The sequence below is a fragment of the Chrysochloris asiatica genome, unplaced genomic scaffold, assembly GCF_000296735.1.
Source record: "Chrysochloris asiatica unplaced genomic scaffold, ChrAsi1.0 scaffold00160, whole genome shotgun sequence".
NCBI classification, from domain to species: Eukaryota; Metazoa; Chordata; class Mammalia; order Afrosoricida; family Chrysochloridae; genus Chrysochloris; species Chrysochloris asiatica.
In genome coordinates this window covers 3,569,092-3,590,331 of record NW_006408678.1, presented here as the reverse complement: position 1 = coordinate 3,590,331, position 21,240 = coordinate 3,569,092, and the positions used below count along the sequence as shown (strand labels likewise).

The following is a 21,240-nucleotide window of genomic DNA, read 5'->3' as shown; positions in this document are numbered from 1 at the left end:
AACACCATGAGTTGGAATCAACTCAGTGGCAATTGTTTGTTATATTAAGACACTGTAGGATACACATGGAGTCCTGGTGTGGCGCTGTGGATTAATGCACCAGACTGCAAAGCCATTTGAACTGCATGGTTAGCAGTTCAAGTTCACCAGCTGCTCCTCGGAAACCCTATACAGGGTCGCTATGGATTGGAACCGACTAGACGGCAATTAACAACAACAACAAGGATACGCACTGGACTTCTAACTGTCAGGCTGGCAGCTCAAGCCCAGCAGTTGCTTCTCAGAAACCCTATACAGGATTGTTATGAGTCAGAACTGACTCGATGGCACTTAACAACAACAACAACATAATGTGTCAGTTGCTGGTCTTGATACCTTATCTACATCTTCTTGCTTAATCTTCCAGAGTAGCTATTACCTTTGCCATTACTTTATGAAAATGATCTGGAGTTATTTTTGTCACTATACTCTTTAATTCTTACCTGTGTCTTTCTTCTTATCCCGGGAAAGTTCATGAACAGTGGCTCCAATGTCATGTCTCAAGATCTTGATGATGTTTGCCAGAGCAGGTATGCTACGTTTATCCAGAAAAGTGAAAAATTCATACTCATCTTTTTTCACACGTGAAGGTCTGGATTCAATGTGAGTCAAATTTATATCGTTCTCCTAGGGGAAAAAAATTGTATAAATGAGACAACCATTGGGACTAATTTGGAGTTGTTGTTGTTGTTGAGTGTCGTCGCGTTGGTTTTGACCCATAGCGACCCTGTATAGGGTTTCCAAGGAGTGGCTGGTGAGCTTGAACCACTGACCTTTCGGTTCAAACCGACTTTGCAATCTAGCACATTAACCCGCAGTGCCACAAAGAATGAGGAAGAAAAACAAACAAACAAAAAAAAAACCCCCACATTTGAAAGTGAAATGGAAAGAGTTGAGAAACAGGCTAGTTTTATGATTGGAAGGATGGTCTTAAGATGGCAAAAGTTGTCTACTTTTTCTTCTGCAAAGCCATGAGGCAAAGGGTGAACTAAATAGTTCAAATATCCTTTTCCAAAATGAAACTCTACAGAATCAATAAGTTATATAAGAACAACAATGGAATCCTTGAATCGGGTCCACAAAAGTCATTCTAAGCTATATTGGCTATGAAAGTTTAAAATAATTTAATGTTTCTAACCCTCAATTTTCTCTCCATGTTTTTACAGAGTCAACTCATTGTGACCCTGTAGTGGATTTCCAAGGAGTGGCTATTGGGTTTGAATCAATAACCTTGCAGTTAGCTTATAATTAGCAGTCCAGTACTTACTCTACAACACCACACCAGGATTCTATTCCTCTCTATAGTTTGGCAGCATTAATGATACCTGCTTCATAGGTATGATATCTATGTTGAGAACATTGGAAGAGCTGATGATGTATACACACTGACAGGCACGCAGTAAATGCTCAGTAAAAATTATCTAGTATAATTAACGTCAATATTTTTTTAGTAATATTTATTTGAAAGACATTTGGCATAACATGGTTAGTAAACATTTAGGAAATAAAAACTTTATTAAAATGGATATAGTGTGTGGATAACCCTTAACTAAAGTGGTTTGGGGAAGAATTGGGATTTGCAGCAACCACCTTTATAAAGAGGTCCATCCACTGACAATGGAAAACACCCAAGCATGCTATTCACTAGGTTCAGCTATTAGTAGTACAATACAAAGAATTCTAAGACCATGATGGGGTGGAGGGGGGTGACTTACAGGCAAAGCCAGTACAATCTAGGAGCTCAACACGATACACTAAAGAATGCTTATCATCCCTCCAGCATCACAGTTTCACCGTATCCTAACCCTTGTATTAGGATCATATATAATGATGTCAACTACTACTGTAGTTAGAATTTCAGGAAAACTATCCCTATAGAGCTACAGGAAAAGTTTATCTTTTAGTTTTTGATAAGTTTAAGAAATAATGTTAAAAATGAAAGATAGATACACAGAATTAACTGAGTGGGAAAATCCTGCACATGGAGTAATTTAATATTCTATTTTACTCTTCAACAACTGAATGTTATGGAGCTAAACTATTTATGAATTACATTGTCTTCAAAACACACATACACACATATTCATCCAGCACCTCTATGAACCATAAACCAAAATATATTTTCTAATGTTAATAATTTTTTTTCTAATTACATTTCATTTAGTTTTCCAACAAATATACATGCAGCACCAATCACCTTTCTAGCTGCTTGGGATACATCATTGACCAAAACAGAATGTTTCCTTTGTTAAAGCTTACATTCAAGTGTGAGGGTGGTGGTGGTGGTTGTGTGCCACCGAATCGGTTCTGACTCACAGTGACTCTGTACTAGGTTTCCGAGGCTGTAAATCTTTACAGGAACAGAAAGCTTCATTTTTCTCCCATGGAGGGACTGGTAGATGCCAACTAGTAACTTTGTGGTTAGCAGCCTAACTCATAATCCACTATGGTGCCAGGGCTCCTAAGTGTTAGGGTACAAACAATGAATATAGTCAATAACTTATGTATATATTATTTTTTAAAGTCCTTATGGAGATACAAACAGTTAAGTATTTGACTAGACACAAAAGGTTGGCAGCTCAACCCCACCCAGAGGTACCTCAGAGGGCAGGCTTGAGAATCAGTTTCTAAAAGGTCCCAACTTAAAAAACCCTATGGAGCAGTTCTAGTTTGCAGTATAGGGTTGCCAAGAGTTGGGATCTGATCAGCAGCAATTAGTAATAACAACAAAAACATATTATTTTGTCATGATAAATAGTAAGAAAAAAAATACAGAGCAGAGCTGGGAAGTGGATGGGAACTCCTGAGGTGGGGTGGGGGCAGGGCAGTCACATGAGGCTTCATTGAGAAGGTGAAGCTCCCACATAGGCCAAAAGCAGGAAGGGAGTTGGAGGGGGCAGAGTAGAGTGCCTGGTCTGTTGAAGGGACGGCAGTGAGGCCAGAGAAGAGGAAATGAGGACAAAAGTGGTGAGAGAAAAGGTTGGAGGTGTCCCAGTGTGGAGGCAAGTCATGTAAATCTCTGCACGTGCTGGGGAAATATAATTAAAATCCAAATCTACTCCCAAATCAGAAAAACTCTCCACAAAAATTATCAAGCTTTATTATTGAATAGGAGTCCTCATATGGCACTGTGGAATAAAGCACTGGACTGTAAGGTCAGTTTGAACTACAAGGTCAGTGGTTCAATCTCACTAGCTCCTTCCTGGAAGCCCTATACAAGGTTTCTTTGAGTTGGAACTGATTCAAAGGCACTGAAGAACAACATCGTTATTGAATAAGCATGAAAACAGAGCGGGACACATCGCAGGCAATCCAGTAAAGAGATTTCAAAGACAGAATGAAGTGACAGCATTTGTATGGCTAACTAGAGGCAACCCATAAATGTTCTCAAGGTCGATGTTAAAAACAACAAAAACAAACACACAAATAAAAATAAAATCTGTTGCCATAGAATCAATTCCAATTCATAGTGACTCAATATGACAGAGTAGAACTGTCCCATAGGTTCTCCAATCTTTATGGAAAGCAGACACCCATATCTGTCCCCTGTGGAGTGGCTAGTGGGTTTGAACAGTCAACCTTTCAGTTAGCATCTGAATGCTTACCACTGAGCCACCAGTGCTTCTTCAGGCAAATGATAACTACTCCTTAAATAAACCCTGTTGTTGTTAAGTGCTGTTGAGTCAGTTCCAACCCATAGGGACCATGTATAGGGTTTTCAAGGAGTGGCTGGTGAGCTTGAACCACCGACCTTGCAGTTCAAACGGCTTTGCAGTCAGGCGCATTCACCCACAGTGCAACATCAGGACTGCTAGGTGGGGCAATTGGTTAAGCACTCAACCTCCTACTAAAAGGCATCTCAGCCTTGAAAACACTATGGAGGCAAGCTCCTACACACCTGGGGTCTCCAGGAGTCAAAATCTACTCAATAGCAGATAGAAAAACTGCAACAGTCCAAAAATAAGAGAACGTGACAGCACCATTTGTCACACACTGCTTATCCTAAATTCACCTTGGGGTTGAGGTACTCACTATAGTCTGCCAATCACATTTATCCAAAGGAGAAATAAACTTTCCAAGTCTTTATGACAGGAGGTAGTTTGACAGCTGGGAACCTGCTGAGTTAGCTTCTTACCCTTTCTTTATATTTTAAAGACATGGCTCCCATATACTTTAGGAATCATTCTTGGGTTGCAAAATTGACTAGAAGCTACTTAGCTTTTCAAAAGAATTTCTTAAAACAGGCAAATAAAAAAATTGCAATCACAAGGTTTCCAAAATAAAATGCTCTATGAAAAAGGAAATGGTTGATGCTCACCCATTTCAAGAGGTAGCATATGCTCAAGAGCCAATGCTACTGAAGGAAGAAGCCCAAGGTACATTGACAGAATTGACAAAGAACAAGGCACCAGGAATTAATGGAATGAAAATTGAAATCTTTCAGAAAAGTGAGGCGGCACTGGAAGCACTCAATCATCTATGCCAAGAAATTTGGAAGACAACTATCTGTCCAACTGATGTGAAGAGATCTGTATTTGTGCCTATTCCAAAGAGAGGTGACCCAATGGAATGCAGAAATCATCGGATATTATCTTTTGATATCCCATGCAAGTAAAGTTTTATTAAAGGTAATATAGAAACAGCTGCAATCACACATTGCCAGAGAACTTCCAGAAGTTCAAGCCGGATTCAGAAGAGAACATGGAACTAGGGATATCATTGCTGATGTCCGATGGATGTTGGCTAAAAGCAGAGACTACCCTAAAGACGTTTATCTGTGCTTATTGACTATGCAAAGGCTTTCGATTGTGTGGATCATGACAAGCTATGGATAACATTGTGAAGCATGAGTATTCTGGAACACTTAATTGTGCTCATGAACAATCTGTACATGGACCAAGAGGCAGCTGTTCGAAGAGAACATGGGAACACTGAATGGTTTAAAATGAAGAAAGGTATGTGCCAGGGTTGTAATCTTTCACCATACTTATCCAACCTGTATGCTGAGCAAATAATCCAAGACGCTGGGTTATATGAAGGAAAACATGGCATCAGGATTGGAGGAAGACTCATTAACACCTGCGATATGCAGATGATACAACCTAGCTTGTTGAAAGTGAAGAGGACTTACAATACTTACTGATGAAGATCAAAGACCATAGCCTTCAGTATGGGCTGCATATTAATGCAAAGAAAACAAAAATCCTCACCACTGGACCAATAAACAATATTCTTATTAGTGGAGAAAAGATTGAAGTTGTCAAGGACTTCATTCTTCTTGGATCAACCATCAACACTCATGGAAGCAGCAGTCAAGAAATTAAACAACATATTGAATTGGGCAAATCTGCTGCACAAAACCATTTTAAAGTGTTGAAGAACAAAGATGTCAGCTTGAGGACTAAGGTCTGCCTGACCGAAGCCATGGTATTTTCAATAACCTCATATGCATGTGAAAGCTGGACAGTGAATAAGGAAGATTGTGGAAGAATTGATGCTTTTGAGTTATGGTGTTGGAGGAGAATATTGAAAGTGCCATGGGCTGCCAAAAGAACCAACAGATCTGTGTTGAAAGAAGTGCAGCCAGAGTGCTCCTTGGAGGCCAGGATGGCCAAACTTTGTCTCTCAAACTTTGGACATATTGTTAGGAGGGACCAGTCGCTGGAGAAGGATATCATGTTTGGTAAGGTGGAGGGTCAGAGAAAAAAAAGGAAGACCGCCTCCCTCCAGCGAGATGGATTGGCAAAGTGGCAGCATCAATGGCATTATGCATGGCAACAATTGTGAGGTTGGTCCAGGACCAGGCAGTGTTTCGTTCTGTTGTGCAGAGGGTCGCTATGAGTTGATACCAACTCGCTGGCACCTAACAATAACAAGAAGAAGAAAACGGGAAGGGAGGCTTCCTTTTGCACTAGGGAAAATAATATTTACATGTATTTTCCTTTTGATTTGTATTCATCCTATTGTTGTAAGTACCATTGAGTGAATCCTGACTCCTAGTGATCTTGTATAGGGTTTCCCAGGAGTCACTGGTGGGTTTGAGGCACTAACCTTGTGGTCAGCAGTCCAGTACTGACCCTACAGTGCCATTACACAGTCCATTTAAAGACTGTGGTTTTTACTTTGAGAAAAATGGTCCCAACTTTGAAAACCCTATGGAGCAGTTCTAGTTCTAGAAAGCCGAATCTAGCAGTTCTTGCAAGATTTTGAGCAGAGAAAGAATATAATCTGACTTAAGTTTCTAGGATCAGTCTGGATTCTATGTTGAGTATAAAATTTGAGATAAGAGAGGTACATCAAGTCCTGTGAGGACATCAGATGAGATGTGATGGTAGCCCTGCCCACGGTAGGGGTGGTGGGGGTGGGGAGAAGTACTTGTATTCTGGATACCTTACCTATATCTCATAAGATTAAGATTATGAAGAGACATGAGAAGAGTCTCTGGGTTAAAAAAAAATATGTCCATTATATTCAGATCATCCTCAACTGTAACTTATAACTTTGACTCACTATGTGGTTGGGCCAAGAGGAACTTGGAAATTCAAGGGGAGGGACAGGGCACAAGTAAAACTCTTTTCTATAAACCAAGCATTGTGTGCTGTAACTAGGCACTAATGTGGGGTGAAAAGGATCAACACAAACTTAGATATTAACTGAGAGGCTGTAGGTAACAGTCAACCCAGAGGAGCCTGCGCAGAAAGACCTGATAATCTCCTGAAAAATCAACCACCGAAAACCCTATGGATCTACTCTGACACCCATGGGACTTTCATGAGTCAGTATCAATTCAATAGCAACTAGTAGTGGTACAACAAGGAGAGATGAATAAAATATGCCTCTTTGTGGTTAGCAGTCTAGTGTTTAACCCACAGCACTGCTATAGCAGTCTAGTGCTTAACTAGGACCCCTATAGGGTTTACAAAAAGCAGCATTCAGTAGGCAGGAAGACATCTGAAAGAAGGACTAATGGAAATGGGAAACACAGGAGAAAGTGGGATGAATTCTGTTACATTATAGAGGTTGCAACCAACAGCATGAAACAAAATGTGTATAGATTGTTGAACAGATCAAAAATGGATTTGACCTGTAAACATTTACCTGAATTACAATCAAAAGTTAAAAAAAAAAAAAAAAAGTAGCAAATGACCTATCTATGAAGAGACATGAAAGAATCTCAAATGCATATTTGGAAATGGAAAAAAAAAAGTCCTGTATGATCCCACCATATGACATTATGGAAAAGCAAAACAATAGAGGCAGTAAAAAGAACAGTGATTGTCAGGAGGGCTCGGGGGTGGGGGCAATAAATAGGTGGAGTGCAGGGCATTTTTAGGGTGGTGAGACTATTCAGTATAATTCTGTGATGGCAGATGCAGGGCCATTGCTGTTTTAGAGAACCTGATCGGCACAGTGGATTGTTATTGTTGCTAAGTCTTGGTGTGGCACTGTGGGTTAAAGCGCTGGGCTGCAAAGCCATTTGAATCACAAGGTCAGTGCTCAAGCTCACCACTCACTCCTTGGAAACTTATATGGGGTTGCTGTGGGCCAGAACTGACTCAACAGCACTTAATGACAACAACAACCTTCAAATTGGTTCTAACTCATAGCGACCCTGTATAGGGTTTCAGTCCTGGTGGTGTAAATAGTGTGTAGGTTAGCGTTCTGGTGTGGCTCTGTGGGATACAGCATTGGACTGCAAGGTCAGTTTGAACCACAAGGTCGGTGGTTCAAACTCACTAGTTGCTCCTCGAAAACCCCATACAGGGTTGCTATGAGTTGTAACCAACTCAACAACACACAACCACCACCACAATCACCACAACAGTAGGATTTCAGAGGAGCAGCTGGTGGGTTTGGACCGCCGACCTTGTGGTTAGCAGGCCAGTGACTGTCCTAAAACACCACGGCAGGACGCTGGAGCAGTGGATAACAGTAAGTAATCCCAACCAGGCTCTCTTCCTTCTGTCTTGTCCCAATCAACCCCAGGAGCGCAGGATGCAGTCCCTATTTGTAGGGTCAGCTGTAGAGGACACACATTTGTGAGTGGTGGCCTGGTAACCCAGCAGGAAGGCCTTGCTTTGGGAGAGAACTTTGAAGAGGGAAGGTCAGAGATAGCGGTTGCTCTGAAGCTTTCTCTGAAACAGAGGTTATTACCTTAACAAAGGGAAGAGCAATGTCATTCTTCCTGGCTCAGGAAAAAAGAAAATGGGTAGACTCCACTTGATGTTTACTTAAGTAGAACTTCAAAAGATGTAACCATCTATTTGGAGCAGAGAACACAGATATGGCAGGCAGTCTGTATGGCTTATTTGTGGCAGAGTTTGGAAAGGCAGGTGGGTGGGTGGTAGACAGGGTGCAGGGAGTGCTGGAAGTAGACTATAGGCCATTAGTGTTCACCACCCACACTCCACCTCTTAAAAGAACCTCTGCCCAGGAAAAACTTCTCACTTTGGAAAGAGACACTAAACAATTTAGGGCCCAAGATCCAAAATTTCTAATTCTACAGATCCAACTGGAGTCTCTGATAAGAAAATGCTTAACATACTCAGCTGCTACCCAAAGGTTGGAAACTTGAAGGTTCAAATTCACCCTGAGATACATTAGAAGAAAGATTGAGTGACCTACTCAAAATTTTTAAAAATCAGCTATTGAAACCCTATGGAACATGTGTCAACTCTGACATACATGAGAGTGCCAGGAGTGGGAATGAACTCACTGACAAATAGTTACTAGCTTAGAGTTTTAATTTAAGGGGGAAATTCACAAAGCCTTTCATCAAAATATGTGGAAATTTCCATTAACAAAGACATGATTGGGTGAATTAAGTGTATGTAATGACCCAGCTAAAGATGATGTAGCTCTGGTAGCGTAGTAGTTATATAGTGATCAAGGAGCTATTGTAGAGTTGTTGTTGTTGTTAAGTGCCGTCGAGTCGGTTCCGACCCATAGCGACCCTGTACAGGGTTTCCGAGGGTGTAAATCTTTACGGGAGTAGAAAGCCTCATCTTTCTCCCGCAGAGCAGCTGGTAGTTTCGAACCTCTGACCTTAAGGTTCGCAGCCCGAGTCGTAACCACTACGCTTTTACAAATCGGGCTGTGAACCGCAAGGTCAGCAGTTCGAAACTACCAGCTATTCCACGGGAGAAAGCTGAGGCTTTCTGCTCCCGTAAAGATTTACAGCCTTGGAAACCCTGTATAGGGTTGCTATGCGTCGGAATGACCCACGGCACATCACCACCACCATAAAAGATCATGTAACCATTTTAAAGCAAAGAAGAAAAACAGGCATAAGACCAGAGTGTCAGGGATCATTCCAAGATATGTACTCAGTAGTCATCTCTAGATGATCAGCCCACTTTTTTCTTTTCTTCTTCCATCAAATAATTCTTTAATTACACTACATCAAAACAGTCCCTTTAACATTCTCAAGGGACTCAAATTGTGTTCCTTTTAAATGTTCTTTGAGTGTAGGGAACAAAAGGAAGCCAGAAGGGGTAAAATCCGGGCTGTAGGGTGAATGAGATAAAGTTTCCCAATGAAATTCTCTTAGGACAGCCCTAGCTACCCTCTAAGAATGAGCAGGTAAATTGCTGGGATGAAAAAAAAAAATTCCTCAGCACAACTTTTCTGGCCTTTTTCTTATCAGTACAGCTTTCCATTTTCTTAAAACGTCTTCTTAGTAAGCTCCCATGATGATCTTGTGTCCTTTGGGAAACCCTATCAATAATCCTCCATTGGATCCTCAAGAAACAACAGCCATACTTTCTGAAGTGGCCTCTCTGCTTTCACTTTAACTGGCCCAGCAGATCCTCTCAGAAATCACTATTTTGACTGGACTTTTAAATTTTTTTAAGTGAGCATTAAAAAGAGAAAATGTACCTAGCATAGTGTACCTGGAATTTTATGAATAGATACTCAGTATGTACTCATTATACTCTACTTTCCACAGCTATTTCCCGGGGAGGTATATCACTTGATGAGCCATTTTACCTGTTAAAATGTTCATTTACCCTAAAATGTTCTTAGCTTTTTTCCTTGGAGAAAGTTATTTAAAGGAGAAGGAAAGGCTGAGCAAATTTTGAGTCTATGGTACTCCTAATATTCTTCTCCAATACCATAATTCAAATGCATCAGTTCTTCTGTGATCTTCCTTATGTGTTTTCCAAATAGATTATTTGTATATATGTAATATAGATCCCTCGGAAACCCTGTACAGGGTCGCTATGGGTCGGAACCGACTCAACGGCACTTAACAACAACAACAACAACAATATAGATAAGTATATACATATATGGTATCTATATATAAAACAATCTTAACTACTCTCCCACAGAAAAGAAAACTGCAAAAAATAGCTACAATATGATTTCAGTTTTTATGAAGTTTAAGAGCTTTCCAAATTGTACCATCTATAGCTAATGGCTGTTGTATATACTAAATGTATAAAAAGATGCCTGGAGATAGTATATACCATATGCAGATGAATAAATCACCTCTGAAGAGGTATGTTTTCGGGGAAGAAAGGAATAGCCCAGGAACTTCAATTGTCTCTGCAATGTTTTATTTCTTAAGCAAGGTGTGAGTTACATGAATACTTCATGACTTATAATTGTTAGTTTAAAAAAAAAGTAAAAAGAAATCGTCTGCATTGTAACTTTTCTTTCCTCTCTCCAGAGGAACATGAAGCTCATCTTATTTTGAATAAAGGACAAATGTTTCCGGTAAAGAATCTGTGGCTCACTGTTGCTCTATACCTCAAGTCAGAGGGTCAAAACAGTTCTCGTGATGCATCCTGATTTAATTCTGCTCCCTAGACCCAGAGTCACAAGTTGGACCTTAAGTCCAAACCTCAGAGAAATAAACATTGTGTTTCTTCCTGGATGTCCCCTCAACAACTCAGACCCTTCCCCTGTCCCCAGAAATGCTGTGGTTAGCAGATGTAAGGGATATGACCTCTTGTTTACACTCTCTCACCTACCTCATGTGTTCTCTCACACTAAAACTCATTTCCCTCTTCCTCTACCTTGTAGTCAACACCTCAGGGTACAGCTTACATGTTATGGCCTCTTTTTCCTAGTCATTGGGCTAATAAGGTTCATTGAACCTTGGGATCCTCACTGCACTTGTTACACTCTACTGTGTTGTTGTTGTGAAGTGCCATCAAGTCGGTTCCGACTCACAGCAACCCTGCATAGGGTTTCCAAGGAGCAGCTGGTGGGTTTGAACTGCCAATCTTGTGGTTCACAGCCAAGGGCTGATGCTACAGCACCACATCAGGAGCCTGTATATTCTATGAGGGTAGAGACTGGCTGGCTGTCACACTTAAGTGATATACCAGTATCTGGTATACCCACCCAAATCTGTTGCTGTTGAGTTCATTCAGACTCATAGAAACCCTATTGTTGTTGTTGTTGTTGTCAGGTGCCATCGAGTCGGAACTGACTCATAGCGACCCTATGCACAGCAGAACGGAACAATGTTCGATCCTGGGCCAACCTCACTACCGCTGCCACACCTGAGTCCATCAATGATGCCACCTGGCCGATCCATCTCGTTGGGGGTCTTCCTCTTTTTCTCTGACCCTCCACCCTACCCAGCATGACATCCTTCTCCAGCGATTGTTTCCTCCGGACAATATGTCCAAAGTAGGAGAGACGAAGCTTAGCCATCCTGGCCTCCAAGGAGCACTCTGGCTGCACTTCTTCCAAAACAGATTTATTGGTTCTTTTGGCAGTCCATGGCACTTTCAGTATTCTCCTCCAACACCACAACTCAAAGGCATCAATTGATTTTTACTCTGCTCTAAAGGCAACCCTATGTTGTTGTTGTTAAGTGCCTTCGAGTCAGAGCCGACCCATAGCGACCCTGTACAGGGTTTCCGAGGGTGTAAATCCTTACGGGAGTAGAAAGCCTCATCTTTCTCCTGCGGAGCGGCTGGTAGTTTCGAACCACTGACCTTAAGGTTCGCAGCCCGATTCGTAACCACTACGCTACCAGAGCTCCTTAAAGGCAACCCTATAGAGCAGAGTAAAATGGCTCCAGAGGTATTCGGAGGCTGTCCATCTTTATAGGAACAGACTGGCTCATCTTTCTCCCATGGAATTGGGTTCAAACAGCCAACGTTAAGCTTAGCAGCCCAATACTTAACCCACTTTGTCACCAGGATTCCTTCTTATTCTTAGTATAAGACGAACACACCAAAAACAACAGTGACAGCAATAATAATAAATGAGAGTAGAGAAGACCGTTAGATACATGGGGACGGTACTTTTTAGATACAAAGGTAGATACAAAGGTAGACAGTACTTTTTCCATTTGTTTCCAAGGACCAGTCTACTGTAAAAATGGCAGATGAATTCTGAAGCAAAGTTTAGCTTTAAGCGATAGGCAATCTGCTATCGATAGAGGCAACAATCAAGAAATAAAACAATGTGTTGCATTGAACAAATCAGTGACAAAAGATCTCTTTAAAGTTTTAAAAAGCAAAAACGTTCCTTTGATGATGTTCATACAACTGACGCAGGCCATGGGCATCTGAAAGTCGGATAGTAATAAAGGAAGACAGAGGACTGATGTGTTCAAACTGGGGGCTGGTGAGAAATAGTAACTATAGCATGAGCTGCCAGAAGAACAAACCAATCAATCTTGGAGGACATACAGCCACTATGCACTTTCTCTCTTTTTAATTCTCACTTAAAAAAAAAAAAAATCCAATCAAAACAGTCATCAGAAAGACCAATAATTGCTCGAAAAAGCTTGGTAAGGTAGAGGGTCAGAGAAAATACCTTCAAGAAGATGGACTGTAAAACAGCCTTTGAAATGGAAATGTATCAATGGTCATGAAGAGGCAATGCCTGGGTAACATTTTATTCTGTTATACACAATGTCACCACAAGCCAGAGCTAAACTACAGCAACAAACAACAACAATTGAGCATATCTGGGTATTTCAGAACTTTCTGATAGAACAGGATGTCAGGAAGGAGAAGCAGAACCGACACCTCTCACTCCCACCTCCCTGGTAACCACCAGCAACCACAGGTAGAAGACTATAACTAAATAAGGAGGCAAAAAGAGGAAAAGCCTATGATCTATGAGAATGTCAGAGACAGACATAAAGAATAAATGCCCATAGACAGCCATGATTGATGTCTAGCTCACTGGCTTTCCAAGATAGACCCACTCACCTCTCGAATGGACTTTTGCTTTCTATTAAACCTGCTTTCTCACATTCCGATTGTCTTCCTTGTGTCTTGTGTTCCCGACACCTCACCTGAACCTGCGACTCCTTGATAGAAATCCAGGAGAATTCTCATGGCATGTTTGGTAACAGTTTCAGAGCTTATGTGTTTGCTCGTTTCCCTAGAGAAACATACTAAAAAGTGACTAGTGGAAAGTTGGCAGAGAGAAGAAAACCTCTTCTTTGCTTCTTACTCCCCCTTCTCCAAGAAGCCTCCTTTCAATTTCATAGCCCATCATTAAGCAATAAAAACTCTCAGGAGAATCTTTCTATGAAGCCATGAGACACGACCTAGTAGAAGTTACAAATACATAAAACTGCACAAGATGCTTAAATACATGAATAAGGAATTGAGAGTTGGAACAATCCACTGAGAACCATGGAAGATTTGCAGGTTACCTAATAGATTTTAGATTTTCCTAATCGTTTGACCCAAATTCACTGGAACATCTGCTTCATTCCTCATGTCACCCAAAAAAACATGTATCTATTTTATAAACATAAAATCTACAATATTTTTATTAATATTAAATCATGTACTGTGTTCCATTTGATGTCATTACCATGTGAAGTCTTTGTTGTTGTTAAGTGCCATCGAGTTGTTTCCAACGCATAGCAACTCTGTATAAGGTTTCTGAGGAGCAGCTGGTGAGCTTGATCTCCTGACTTGCAGTTCAAACCAATTTTGCGGTCCAGCATATTAATCCGCAGAGCCACACCAGGACTCCAAATGAAGCCTGTTGTTGTTATTAAGTGCCATCGAGTTGGTTCTGACCCATAGCGACCCTGTATAGGATTTCCGAGGAGCAACTGGTGAGCTTGAACCGCCAACCTTGCAGTTCAAATGGCTTTGCAGTCTGGCACATTAATCCCCACCAGGACTCTACAAGACCATAATTCCAATGGCAGGCAACATCATCCTTCCACTGGTTGGTGAATTTGATACCAATCATCCAAGGAAGAGATGGACTATCAGGCAAGAAATCAAACCTGGCCAAGTTAGAAGCAGGCTACCCCTCACTCTGAAGGCTATATTATTTATTTGAGGAACTGGGATGTGATGGTATTCGATTTTGACAGTGAGGGAGTAAGAAAGCTTCCATCACATGGGGTCAAGCCAGATTTCTAGACGTGTAGGTTCACATGGCTGTTACTGTTTATCACTCAGGGCATTTAGTAAGGTTTGGTTAAATGCTGTGGTTTCATCTCTGCTGTAGGATAAGCACTGGACCAAAGAAAGGTCAGGTTGAACCTCAAGGTCAAGGAGTTTCCTTGGAAACACCATACAGGGTCGCTATGAGTTGGAAGCGACTCAGTGGCACTTAACTACAACACAACAAAGTTACAAAAGAGTTCTGGTGTCATACTATAAAATAAGCATTGGATTCCTAACTGCAAGGTCAGTGGTTCAAACCTACCAGCTACTCCTCAGACACTCTATACAGGGATGCTGTGAGATGGAATTGACTTGACAGTACATAACAACAGTGCTACAAAGGAGTGGTGGAAGGTCCCTATGGTCCTGCTAATAAAGCACAGAATTGATTGTGGCAGCACTTATAAGGCAAGGATTTTATAGGGGGGTAGTTGGCTCTCTCATATAGAATGTTTCTCCCACCACTGCCAACCCTGGAGGAACTGGATTTATTTTTAACTTTTGTCTCTGCTAAGGAAAGTTTATTTCTACTCTAATTTTTGTTTTGATTCTACTCTGCCTCTTGCTGGCTGTTTTGATAGGAGCAATCCTTGAAATTAATCCCTTCCAGCTCTCCTTTGGGAATCCTGGTGTGGTACTATGGGTTAATACACTTGACTGTAAAGTTGGTTTGAACCTCAAGGTGGGCGGTTCAAGCTCAGCAGCTGCTCCTCGGAAACCCTATACAGGGTTGTTATGAGTCGAAACCAACTCAACAGCATTTAACAACAAGCTTTACTACAGTACCAATGAAGCTTTTAAGTGATTTCAAATATGCCTCCCTGCAATTTCCACTCACTGCCCCTTTGTCTCTGAACTTACAGAAAATAAGTAGGATTCTTCATTCAGGGTAGCCTTTCAAACATTTGAAGGAAACCACTGTATTCTCCCAAGAAGCCATAGTGGCACAATAGTTAAATGCTAGACTGCTAACCTGAAGGTTGGATTAAACTCACAGTCATTGAGTGGATTCCAACTCACAGCAACCCTGTAGATGAGCACAGAACTGCTCCTTAGGGTTTCTGAGTCCAAATCTTTACAGAAGTAGACAGTGTCTCCTGCAGAGCATCTAGTGGGTTTGAACCACCGACCTTGTGTCTGGAAACCCAAAGCTTAACCCACTATGTCACCAGGGCTTCATAAGGATTACAGGCTAGGAAGCCCTATAGGACAGTTCTACTCTGTCATATAGGGTAGGTCTGAATCAGAACCTACTCAATGGCACAATAATATTGTGTTCCCCACGCCATCTTCCTACCTTCTAAGCAAATAATTCTAATCCTTACATTATTTTTCATGAAGCCAAGAATTCAAGAGTCCCAGAGTCCTGGTGTGACACTGTAGGATAAGCAGAAGACTGCTAATTACAAGGTCAGCAGTTCAGACCCGCCAACTGCTCCTTGAAAACACTATACATGGTTGATATCAGTTGGAACCAACTCAATGGCACTTACCAACAAATATTCCACAATGCCCTACAGATAGGACACAAGAAAATGAGGAGCACAATTATTGATTGAGCTCTTACTATGTGCTACATACACACACATATACCTCTCTTGAGTGCACCATTTAGTCCTGGTCATTTAGTTACTTGTAGTTCATTTATTAGGTTAAAAACATCCCATTCACGTATTAACTCTGACTGTGGCACAAAGGGCAATTTTGCAAGGAGAAAATGTTGAAGAGCTGTCTCATAGGAAGGCGAAACAGGTCCATAGGGGCATTTTGCAACTATTTCCTTTCTCGTGAATAGTTTATCACCAAGACACGATTCTGTCCCTTCTCCACACCAATTGATTATCTGTTGTTAGTTGCGCAGATGTTTTTGGTTCCCACTGGTAATCAGATTTAATTTTATTAATGAACCTCAGAGTCAAAGTCATTAGCTCAAAACATAATACTGCTTTTGTAAATCCAGTAAAGGAAAATAAAGCAATCCTAAACTCACAATTTATTTTCTCATATTTACATTTAGTTCCATTCTTAATTAGATACTACACACACACACACACACACACACAGGGGCTTCAAAAAGTTTGTGGAAAAATTCCACTATCTTTTAGTTCTATTTTTCTACAAACCTTTTGAAGCCTCTTCATATATACATACATACAAACACACACACACATACACATACACACATGTAACATATATATATGTCACATGCAAGTTGATTCTAACTCATAACGACCCTCTATAGGATTTCTAAGGAGTGGGTGGTGAGCTTTAACCATGGATTTTGCAGTTCAAACCAAACTTTCAATCCAGTGCATATCCCACAGCACCACTCCAGGACTTCCTTTTATATATGGCTAGGTCTTTCTCCTATGTGGAGCTGATATCTGAGTTTGAACCACTGACCTCTGGTTAGTAAGCAAGTGCTTAAGTGTTTGCGGCACTAGGGCTCCTTATACATAAAATGTTGCTGTTAGTTGCTATCTTGTCAATTCCTACCCACAGAGGCACTAATGCACAACAAAACAAAACACCACCCAATCCTGTACCATCTTCACAATTGCTGCTACACTTGAGGTCACTGCTACTGCATTGGAGGTCTTCCTTTTAGTCACTGACTTTCCACTCTATCAAGCATGATGTCCCTCACCAGGAACTGGTCTCTTCTGATAGTATGTTTAAAGTATGAGAGATGAAGTCTGGCTATCTTGGCTTCTAAGGAACATTCTGGTTGTATTTCCTCCAATACAGATTTATTTGTTCTTCTGGCAGTCCATGGTACCTTTAATGTTCTTCTCCAATACCATAACCCAAATTCATCTATTTTTCTATGGTCTTCCTTATTCACTGTCCAACTTTCACATGCATATGAGACTTGAAAATATCATGGCTTGGGTGAGGTGCACCTTAGTCCTCAAACTGACGTCTTTCCTTTTGAACACTTTATAGAGATTTTGTGCCACAGATTTGCCTAACGCAATACACTTGTTTGTTGACTGCTGCTTCCATGAGTGTTGATGCAAAATGAAGTCATTAACAACATCAATCTTTTCTCCATTTATATGAATGTTACTTATTGGTCCAGTGGTGAGGATTTTTGTTTTTTTTTTTTTTTCATTGAGGTGCAACCTATACTGAAAGCTGTGGGCTTTGGTATTCATCATTAAGTATTTTAAGTATACTGTGCTTTCAAAACAGAAAATGGAGTTATATTATTTGCATATCTCGGGTTGTTAATGAGTCTTTCTCCAGTCCTAATGCCACATTCTTCTTCATATAATCCAACATCTTGGATTATTTGCTCAGCATACAGACTGAATGTTGTTGTTGTGAAATGCTGTCTATTCCAACCCATAGAGACCCTGTATAGGGTTTCCAAGGAGCAGTTGGTGAGTTTGAACTGCCAACTTTGCAGTTCAGACAGCTTTGCAGTCTGGTGCATTAACCCACAGCACCATGGTAAAAGAATACAACCCTGGCACACAGCATTTCTGGTTTTAAACCATTCACTGTCCCCTTGTTCTGTTCAAGGGATTCCCTTTTAGTCTATGTACAGATTCCTCATGAGTACTATTAAGTATTCTAGAATACCAATTCTTCACAATGTTATGCATAGCTTGTTATAATCCACATAATCAAAAGCCTTTGTATAGTCAATAAAGCATAGGTAAGCATCTTTCTGATATTCTCTGCTTTCAGTCAAGATCCATCTGACCTCAGCAAATATAACATTCATTTCATGTTCTCTGCTGAATCTGGCTTGAACCTCTGGAAGTTCCCTGTAAGTGTACTGTTGCAACCATTTTAAAATTTATCTTTAGCAAAATTTTACTTGCATTTGATATTAATGATATTGTCCGATGATTTCTGCATTCCATTGGATCACCTCTCTTTAGAACGGGCACAAATATGGATCCCTTTCAATCAGTTGGCCAGGCATCTGTCTTTTGGATTTCTTGGCAGAGATGAGTGAGCACCTTCAATGCTGCACGGTTTATTGAAATTTTTCTATTTGTATTCCATCAATTCCTAGAGCTTTGTTCTTTGCCAATGTCTTCAATGCATCTTGGACTTTTTCCTTCAATACCATTGGTTCTTGATCATATGCTGCCTCTTGAAATGGTTGAACACTGACCATTTATTTTTGGTACAGTTACTTGGTGTAGTCTTTCCATCTTCTTTTGGTGCTTTCTGCATCATTCAGTATTTTGTCCAAATAATTTTTTAGTATTGCAAGTCGAGGCTTGAATTTTTTCCTCAGTTCTTTCAGCTTGGAAATTCTGAGCATGTTTTTCCCTTTTGATTTTTTATTCCAGGTCTTTGCACATTTCACTGTATTTGACCTTGTCTTGTGGAGCTGCCCTTGGAAATTTTCTATTCAGCTAGTTTACCTCCTCATTTATTTCATTTGCTTTAGCATCCCTATGCTGGAGAGTCTCTTCTGAAATTCATTTAGGTCTTATAATTCTTTCTTGTTTTCTTATTGAATTTTTGCTTTCTTCCTGTATGTTATTCTTGATGCCACCCCACAACTCTTCCCTTTTCAGTCATTAGGACCTAATGCATAAAATCTGTTCTTGAGATGATCTTTCAATTCAGGTATAATATGTTCAAAGTCATATTTTGACACTTATGGACTTATTTTAATTTTCTTCAGCTTCTTCAGCCTGTATAAGAGCAATCGATGGTATGTTCACAGTCTGTGCCTGACCTTGTTTTGGCTGATGATATGGAGCTTTTCCATTGTCTTTTCCCACATATGTAGTCAATTTGATTTCTGTGTATGCCACCCGGTGAAGTCCATGTATATAACCATCTTTTATGTTTTTTAAAGAAGGCATTTCAGTGAATAAGTTATTGGTCCTGCAAAATTCTATTATGCAATTTCCAGCATTGTTTCTATCACCAAGGCCATATTTTACAACTACTGCTCTTTCCTTTTGTTTCCAACCTTTGCATTCCAATCACCAGTAATTACCAGTACATCTTTATTGCATGTTTGATCAATTTCAAACTGAAGAAGTTGGTAGAAATCTATGTTTTTATCATCACTGGCTTTAGAGGTTGTTGTATAAATTTAAATAATAGTTGTATGAACTGGTCTTCATTGTAGGTGTATGGATATTATCTTATTACGGACAGCATTAGGTTTAAAGATAAATCTTGAAATTTTCTTTTTGATGATTAATGTGACATCATTCCTCTTCATTTTGTAATTCTCAGTATAGTGACAAACCGTGCGATTGTCAAATTCAAAATAGTCAATAAAGACTATTTCAGCTCACTTTGTTGTTATTGTTGTTAAGTACTGTGGAGTCGGTTCCGACTCATAGCGACCCTGTACAGGGTTTCCTAGGCTGTAAATCTTTATGGGAACAGAAAGCCTCATCTTTCTCCCACAGAATAGCTAGTAGTTTTGAACTGCTGACCTTGAGATTAGCAGCCTGATTCATAACCTCTACACTATTTCAGCTCACTAATACCTAGGATACCAATATTTATGTGTTCCACTTCAGTTTTGACAACTTCAAATTTTCCTAGATTCATACTTTGTTCATTCCATATTCCAAATATTAATGAATGTTTGCAGTTGTTTCTCATTTTGAGTTGTGTCCCATCAGCCAATCAAGGGCCCAAAAGCTTTACTTCTTCCTGGTCAACTCTACTTTCAGGAAGCAGATCTTCTCAAGTCATATTTTGAGTGACTTGCAACCTGAGGGGCTCATCTTCTGGCACTATATCTGACAATATTCTGGTGCTCTTCATCGTGTTTCAATACTCAATTTTCTGGTGTTTTCTTACAGTGCTTCACTGCTATTCATAACGTGTTCAGTGGTTAAACCTTCAGAAGATGTCACCTCTCCTTCTTCCAAGTCTTAGAAAGCTCAGCTGAAACCTGTTCACCATGAGTGACCCTTTCGGCATTCAAAATACCTATGGCATAGCTTCCAGCATCACAGCAACATGCAAGCTACTAATGTGTAATAAACTGACAGATGAGTGGTGGATATAGAAAATAATATAAACTTGGTGGATGGAAGAATTAATGCTTTTATTAATCATTATTTACCTGATCTTTTTCTATGATCATATGCAACAGGTGTATATTCATTTGTTGTGTTACAAAACTCATGTTCTTATCACAAAAACCCTGTTGAAGTTGGCAAGGCAGGCATTATCAACACCATTTTGCAAATAGAGAAAAATGAAGCTCAGACAGATAGACTTAATTTAGGTCATGACACTGGCTAAAGTGCTGAAAACCAAGTCTTACCATTCTAGATGTTCTTTTCATTGAACTAATTACAAAACAACACATCATCCAGTGAAAAATATGGATAAAACACTTACCTCAAATAAGCGCAGGACTTTGGCCAGAGCACCAACTTCTTCTTTGAGAGAGAAGATGAGTGAGATGGCATCATTTTGAGTGGAATTGTCTTCTATATAGCTTGTTTCCTATAAGAGCAGAAGGACTTGGTTAATGCTTAGCCAATGCTTTTCAATGAGATAAGCAAGAAAGAGGCAAGCATGAACCCTATAATGTGCAGCATATACTTTACACAGAAGTATACAGTGTTTATTTAAAATAAATGACCCATGGATGGAAATGATCCTAGACACTCCAAGGTCAGGCTGTCAATTTTGTTGTTATTGTTAGGTGCTGTCGAGTTGGTTCTGCCTCACAATGACCCTTTAAACAAATCACTGCCCAGTTCTGCACCATCTTCACAATAGTTATGCTTGATCCATTGCTGCTACCACTGTAGAAATCCTTCTCATTTGGGGCCTTCCTCTTTTTTTTAGG

General features: G+C 40.2%; 1 protein-coding gene across 1 annotated transcript in view; it reads right to left on the bottom strand.

The window, feature by feature from the left end:
* Positions 1-21,240, bottom strand: part of PAH (phenylalanine hydroxylase) — a 101,056-nt gene that overhangs the window by 74,357 nt on the left and 5,459 nt on the right. Inside the window, exons 2-3 of the mRNA XM_006871087.1 lie at positions 20,784-20,891; positions 483-666 (exon numbers count right to left, since the gene is read on the bottom strand). Coding sequence (XP_006871149.1) covers positions 483-666; positions 20,784-20,891 — 292 coding nt within the window. The remainder of the gene's footprint in view (positions 1-482; positions 667-20,783; positions 20,892-21,240) is intronic.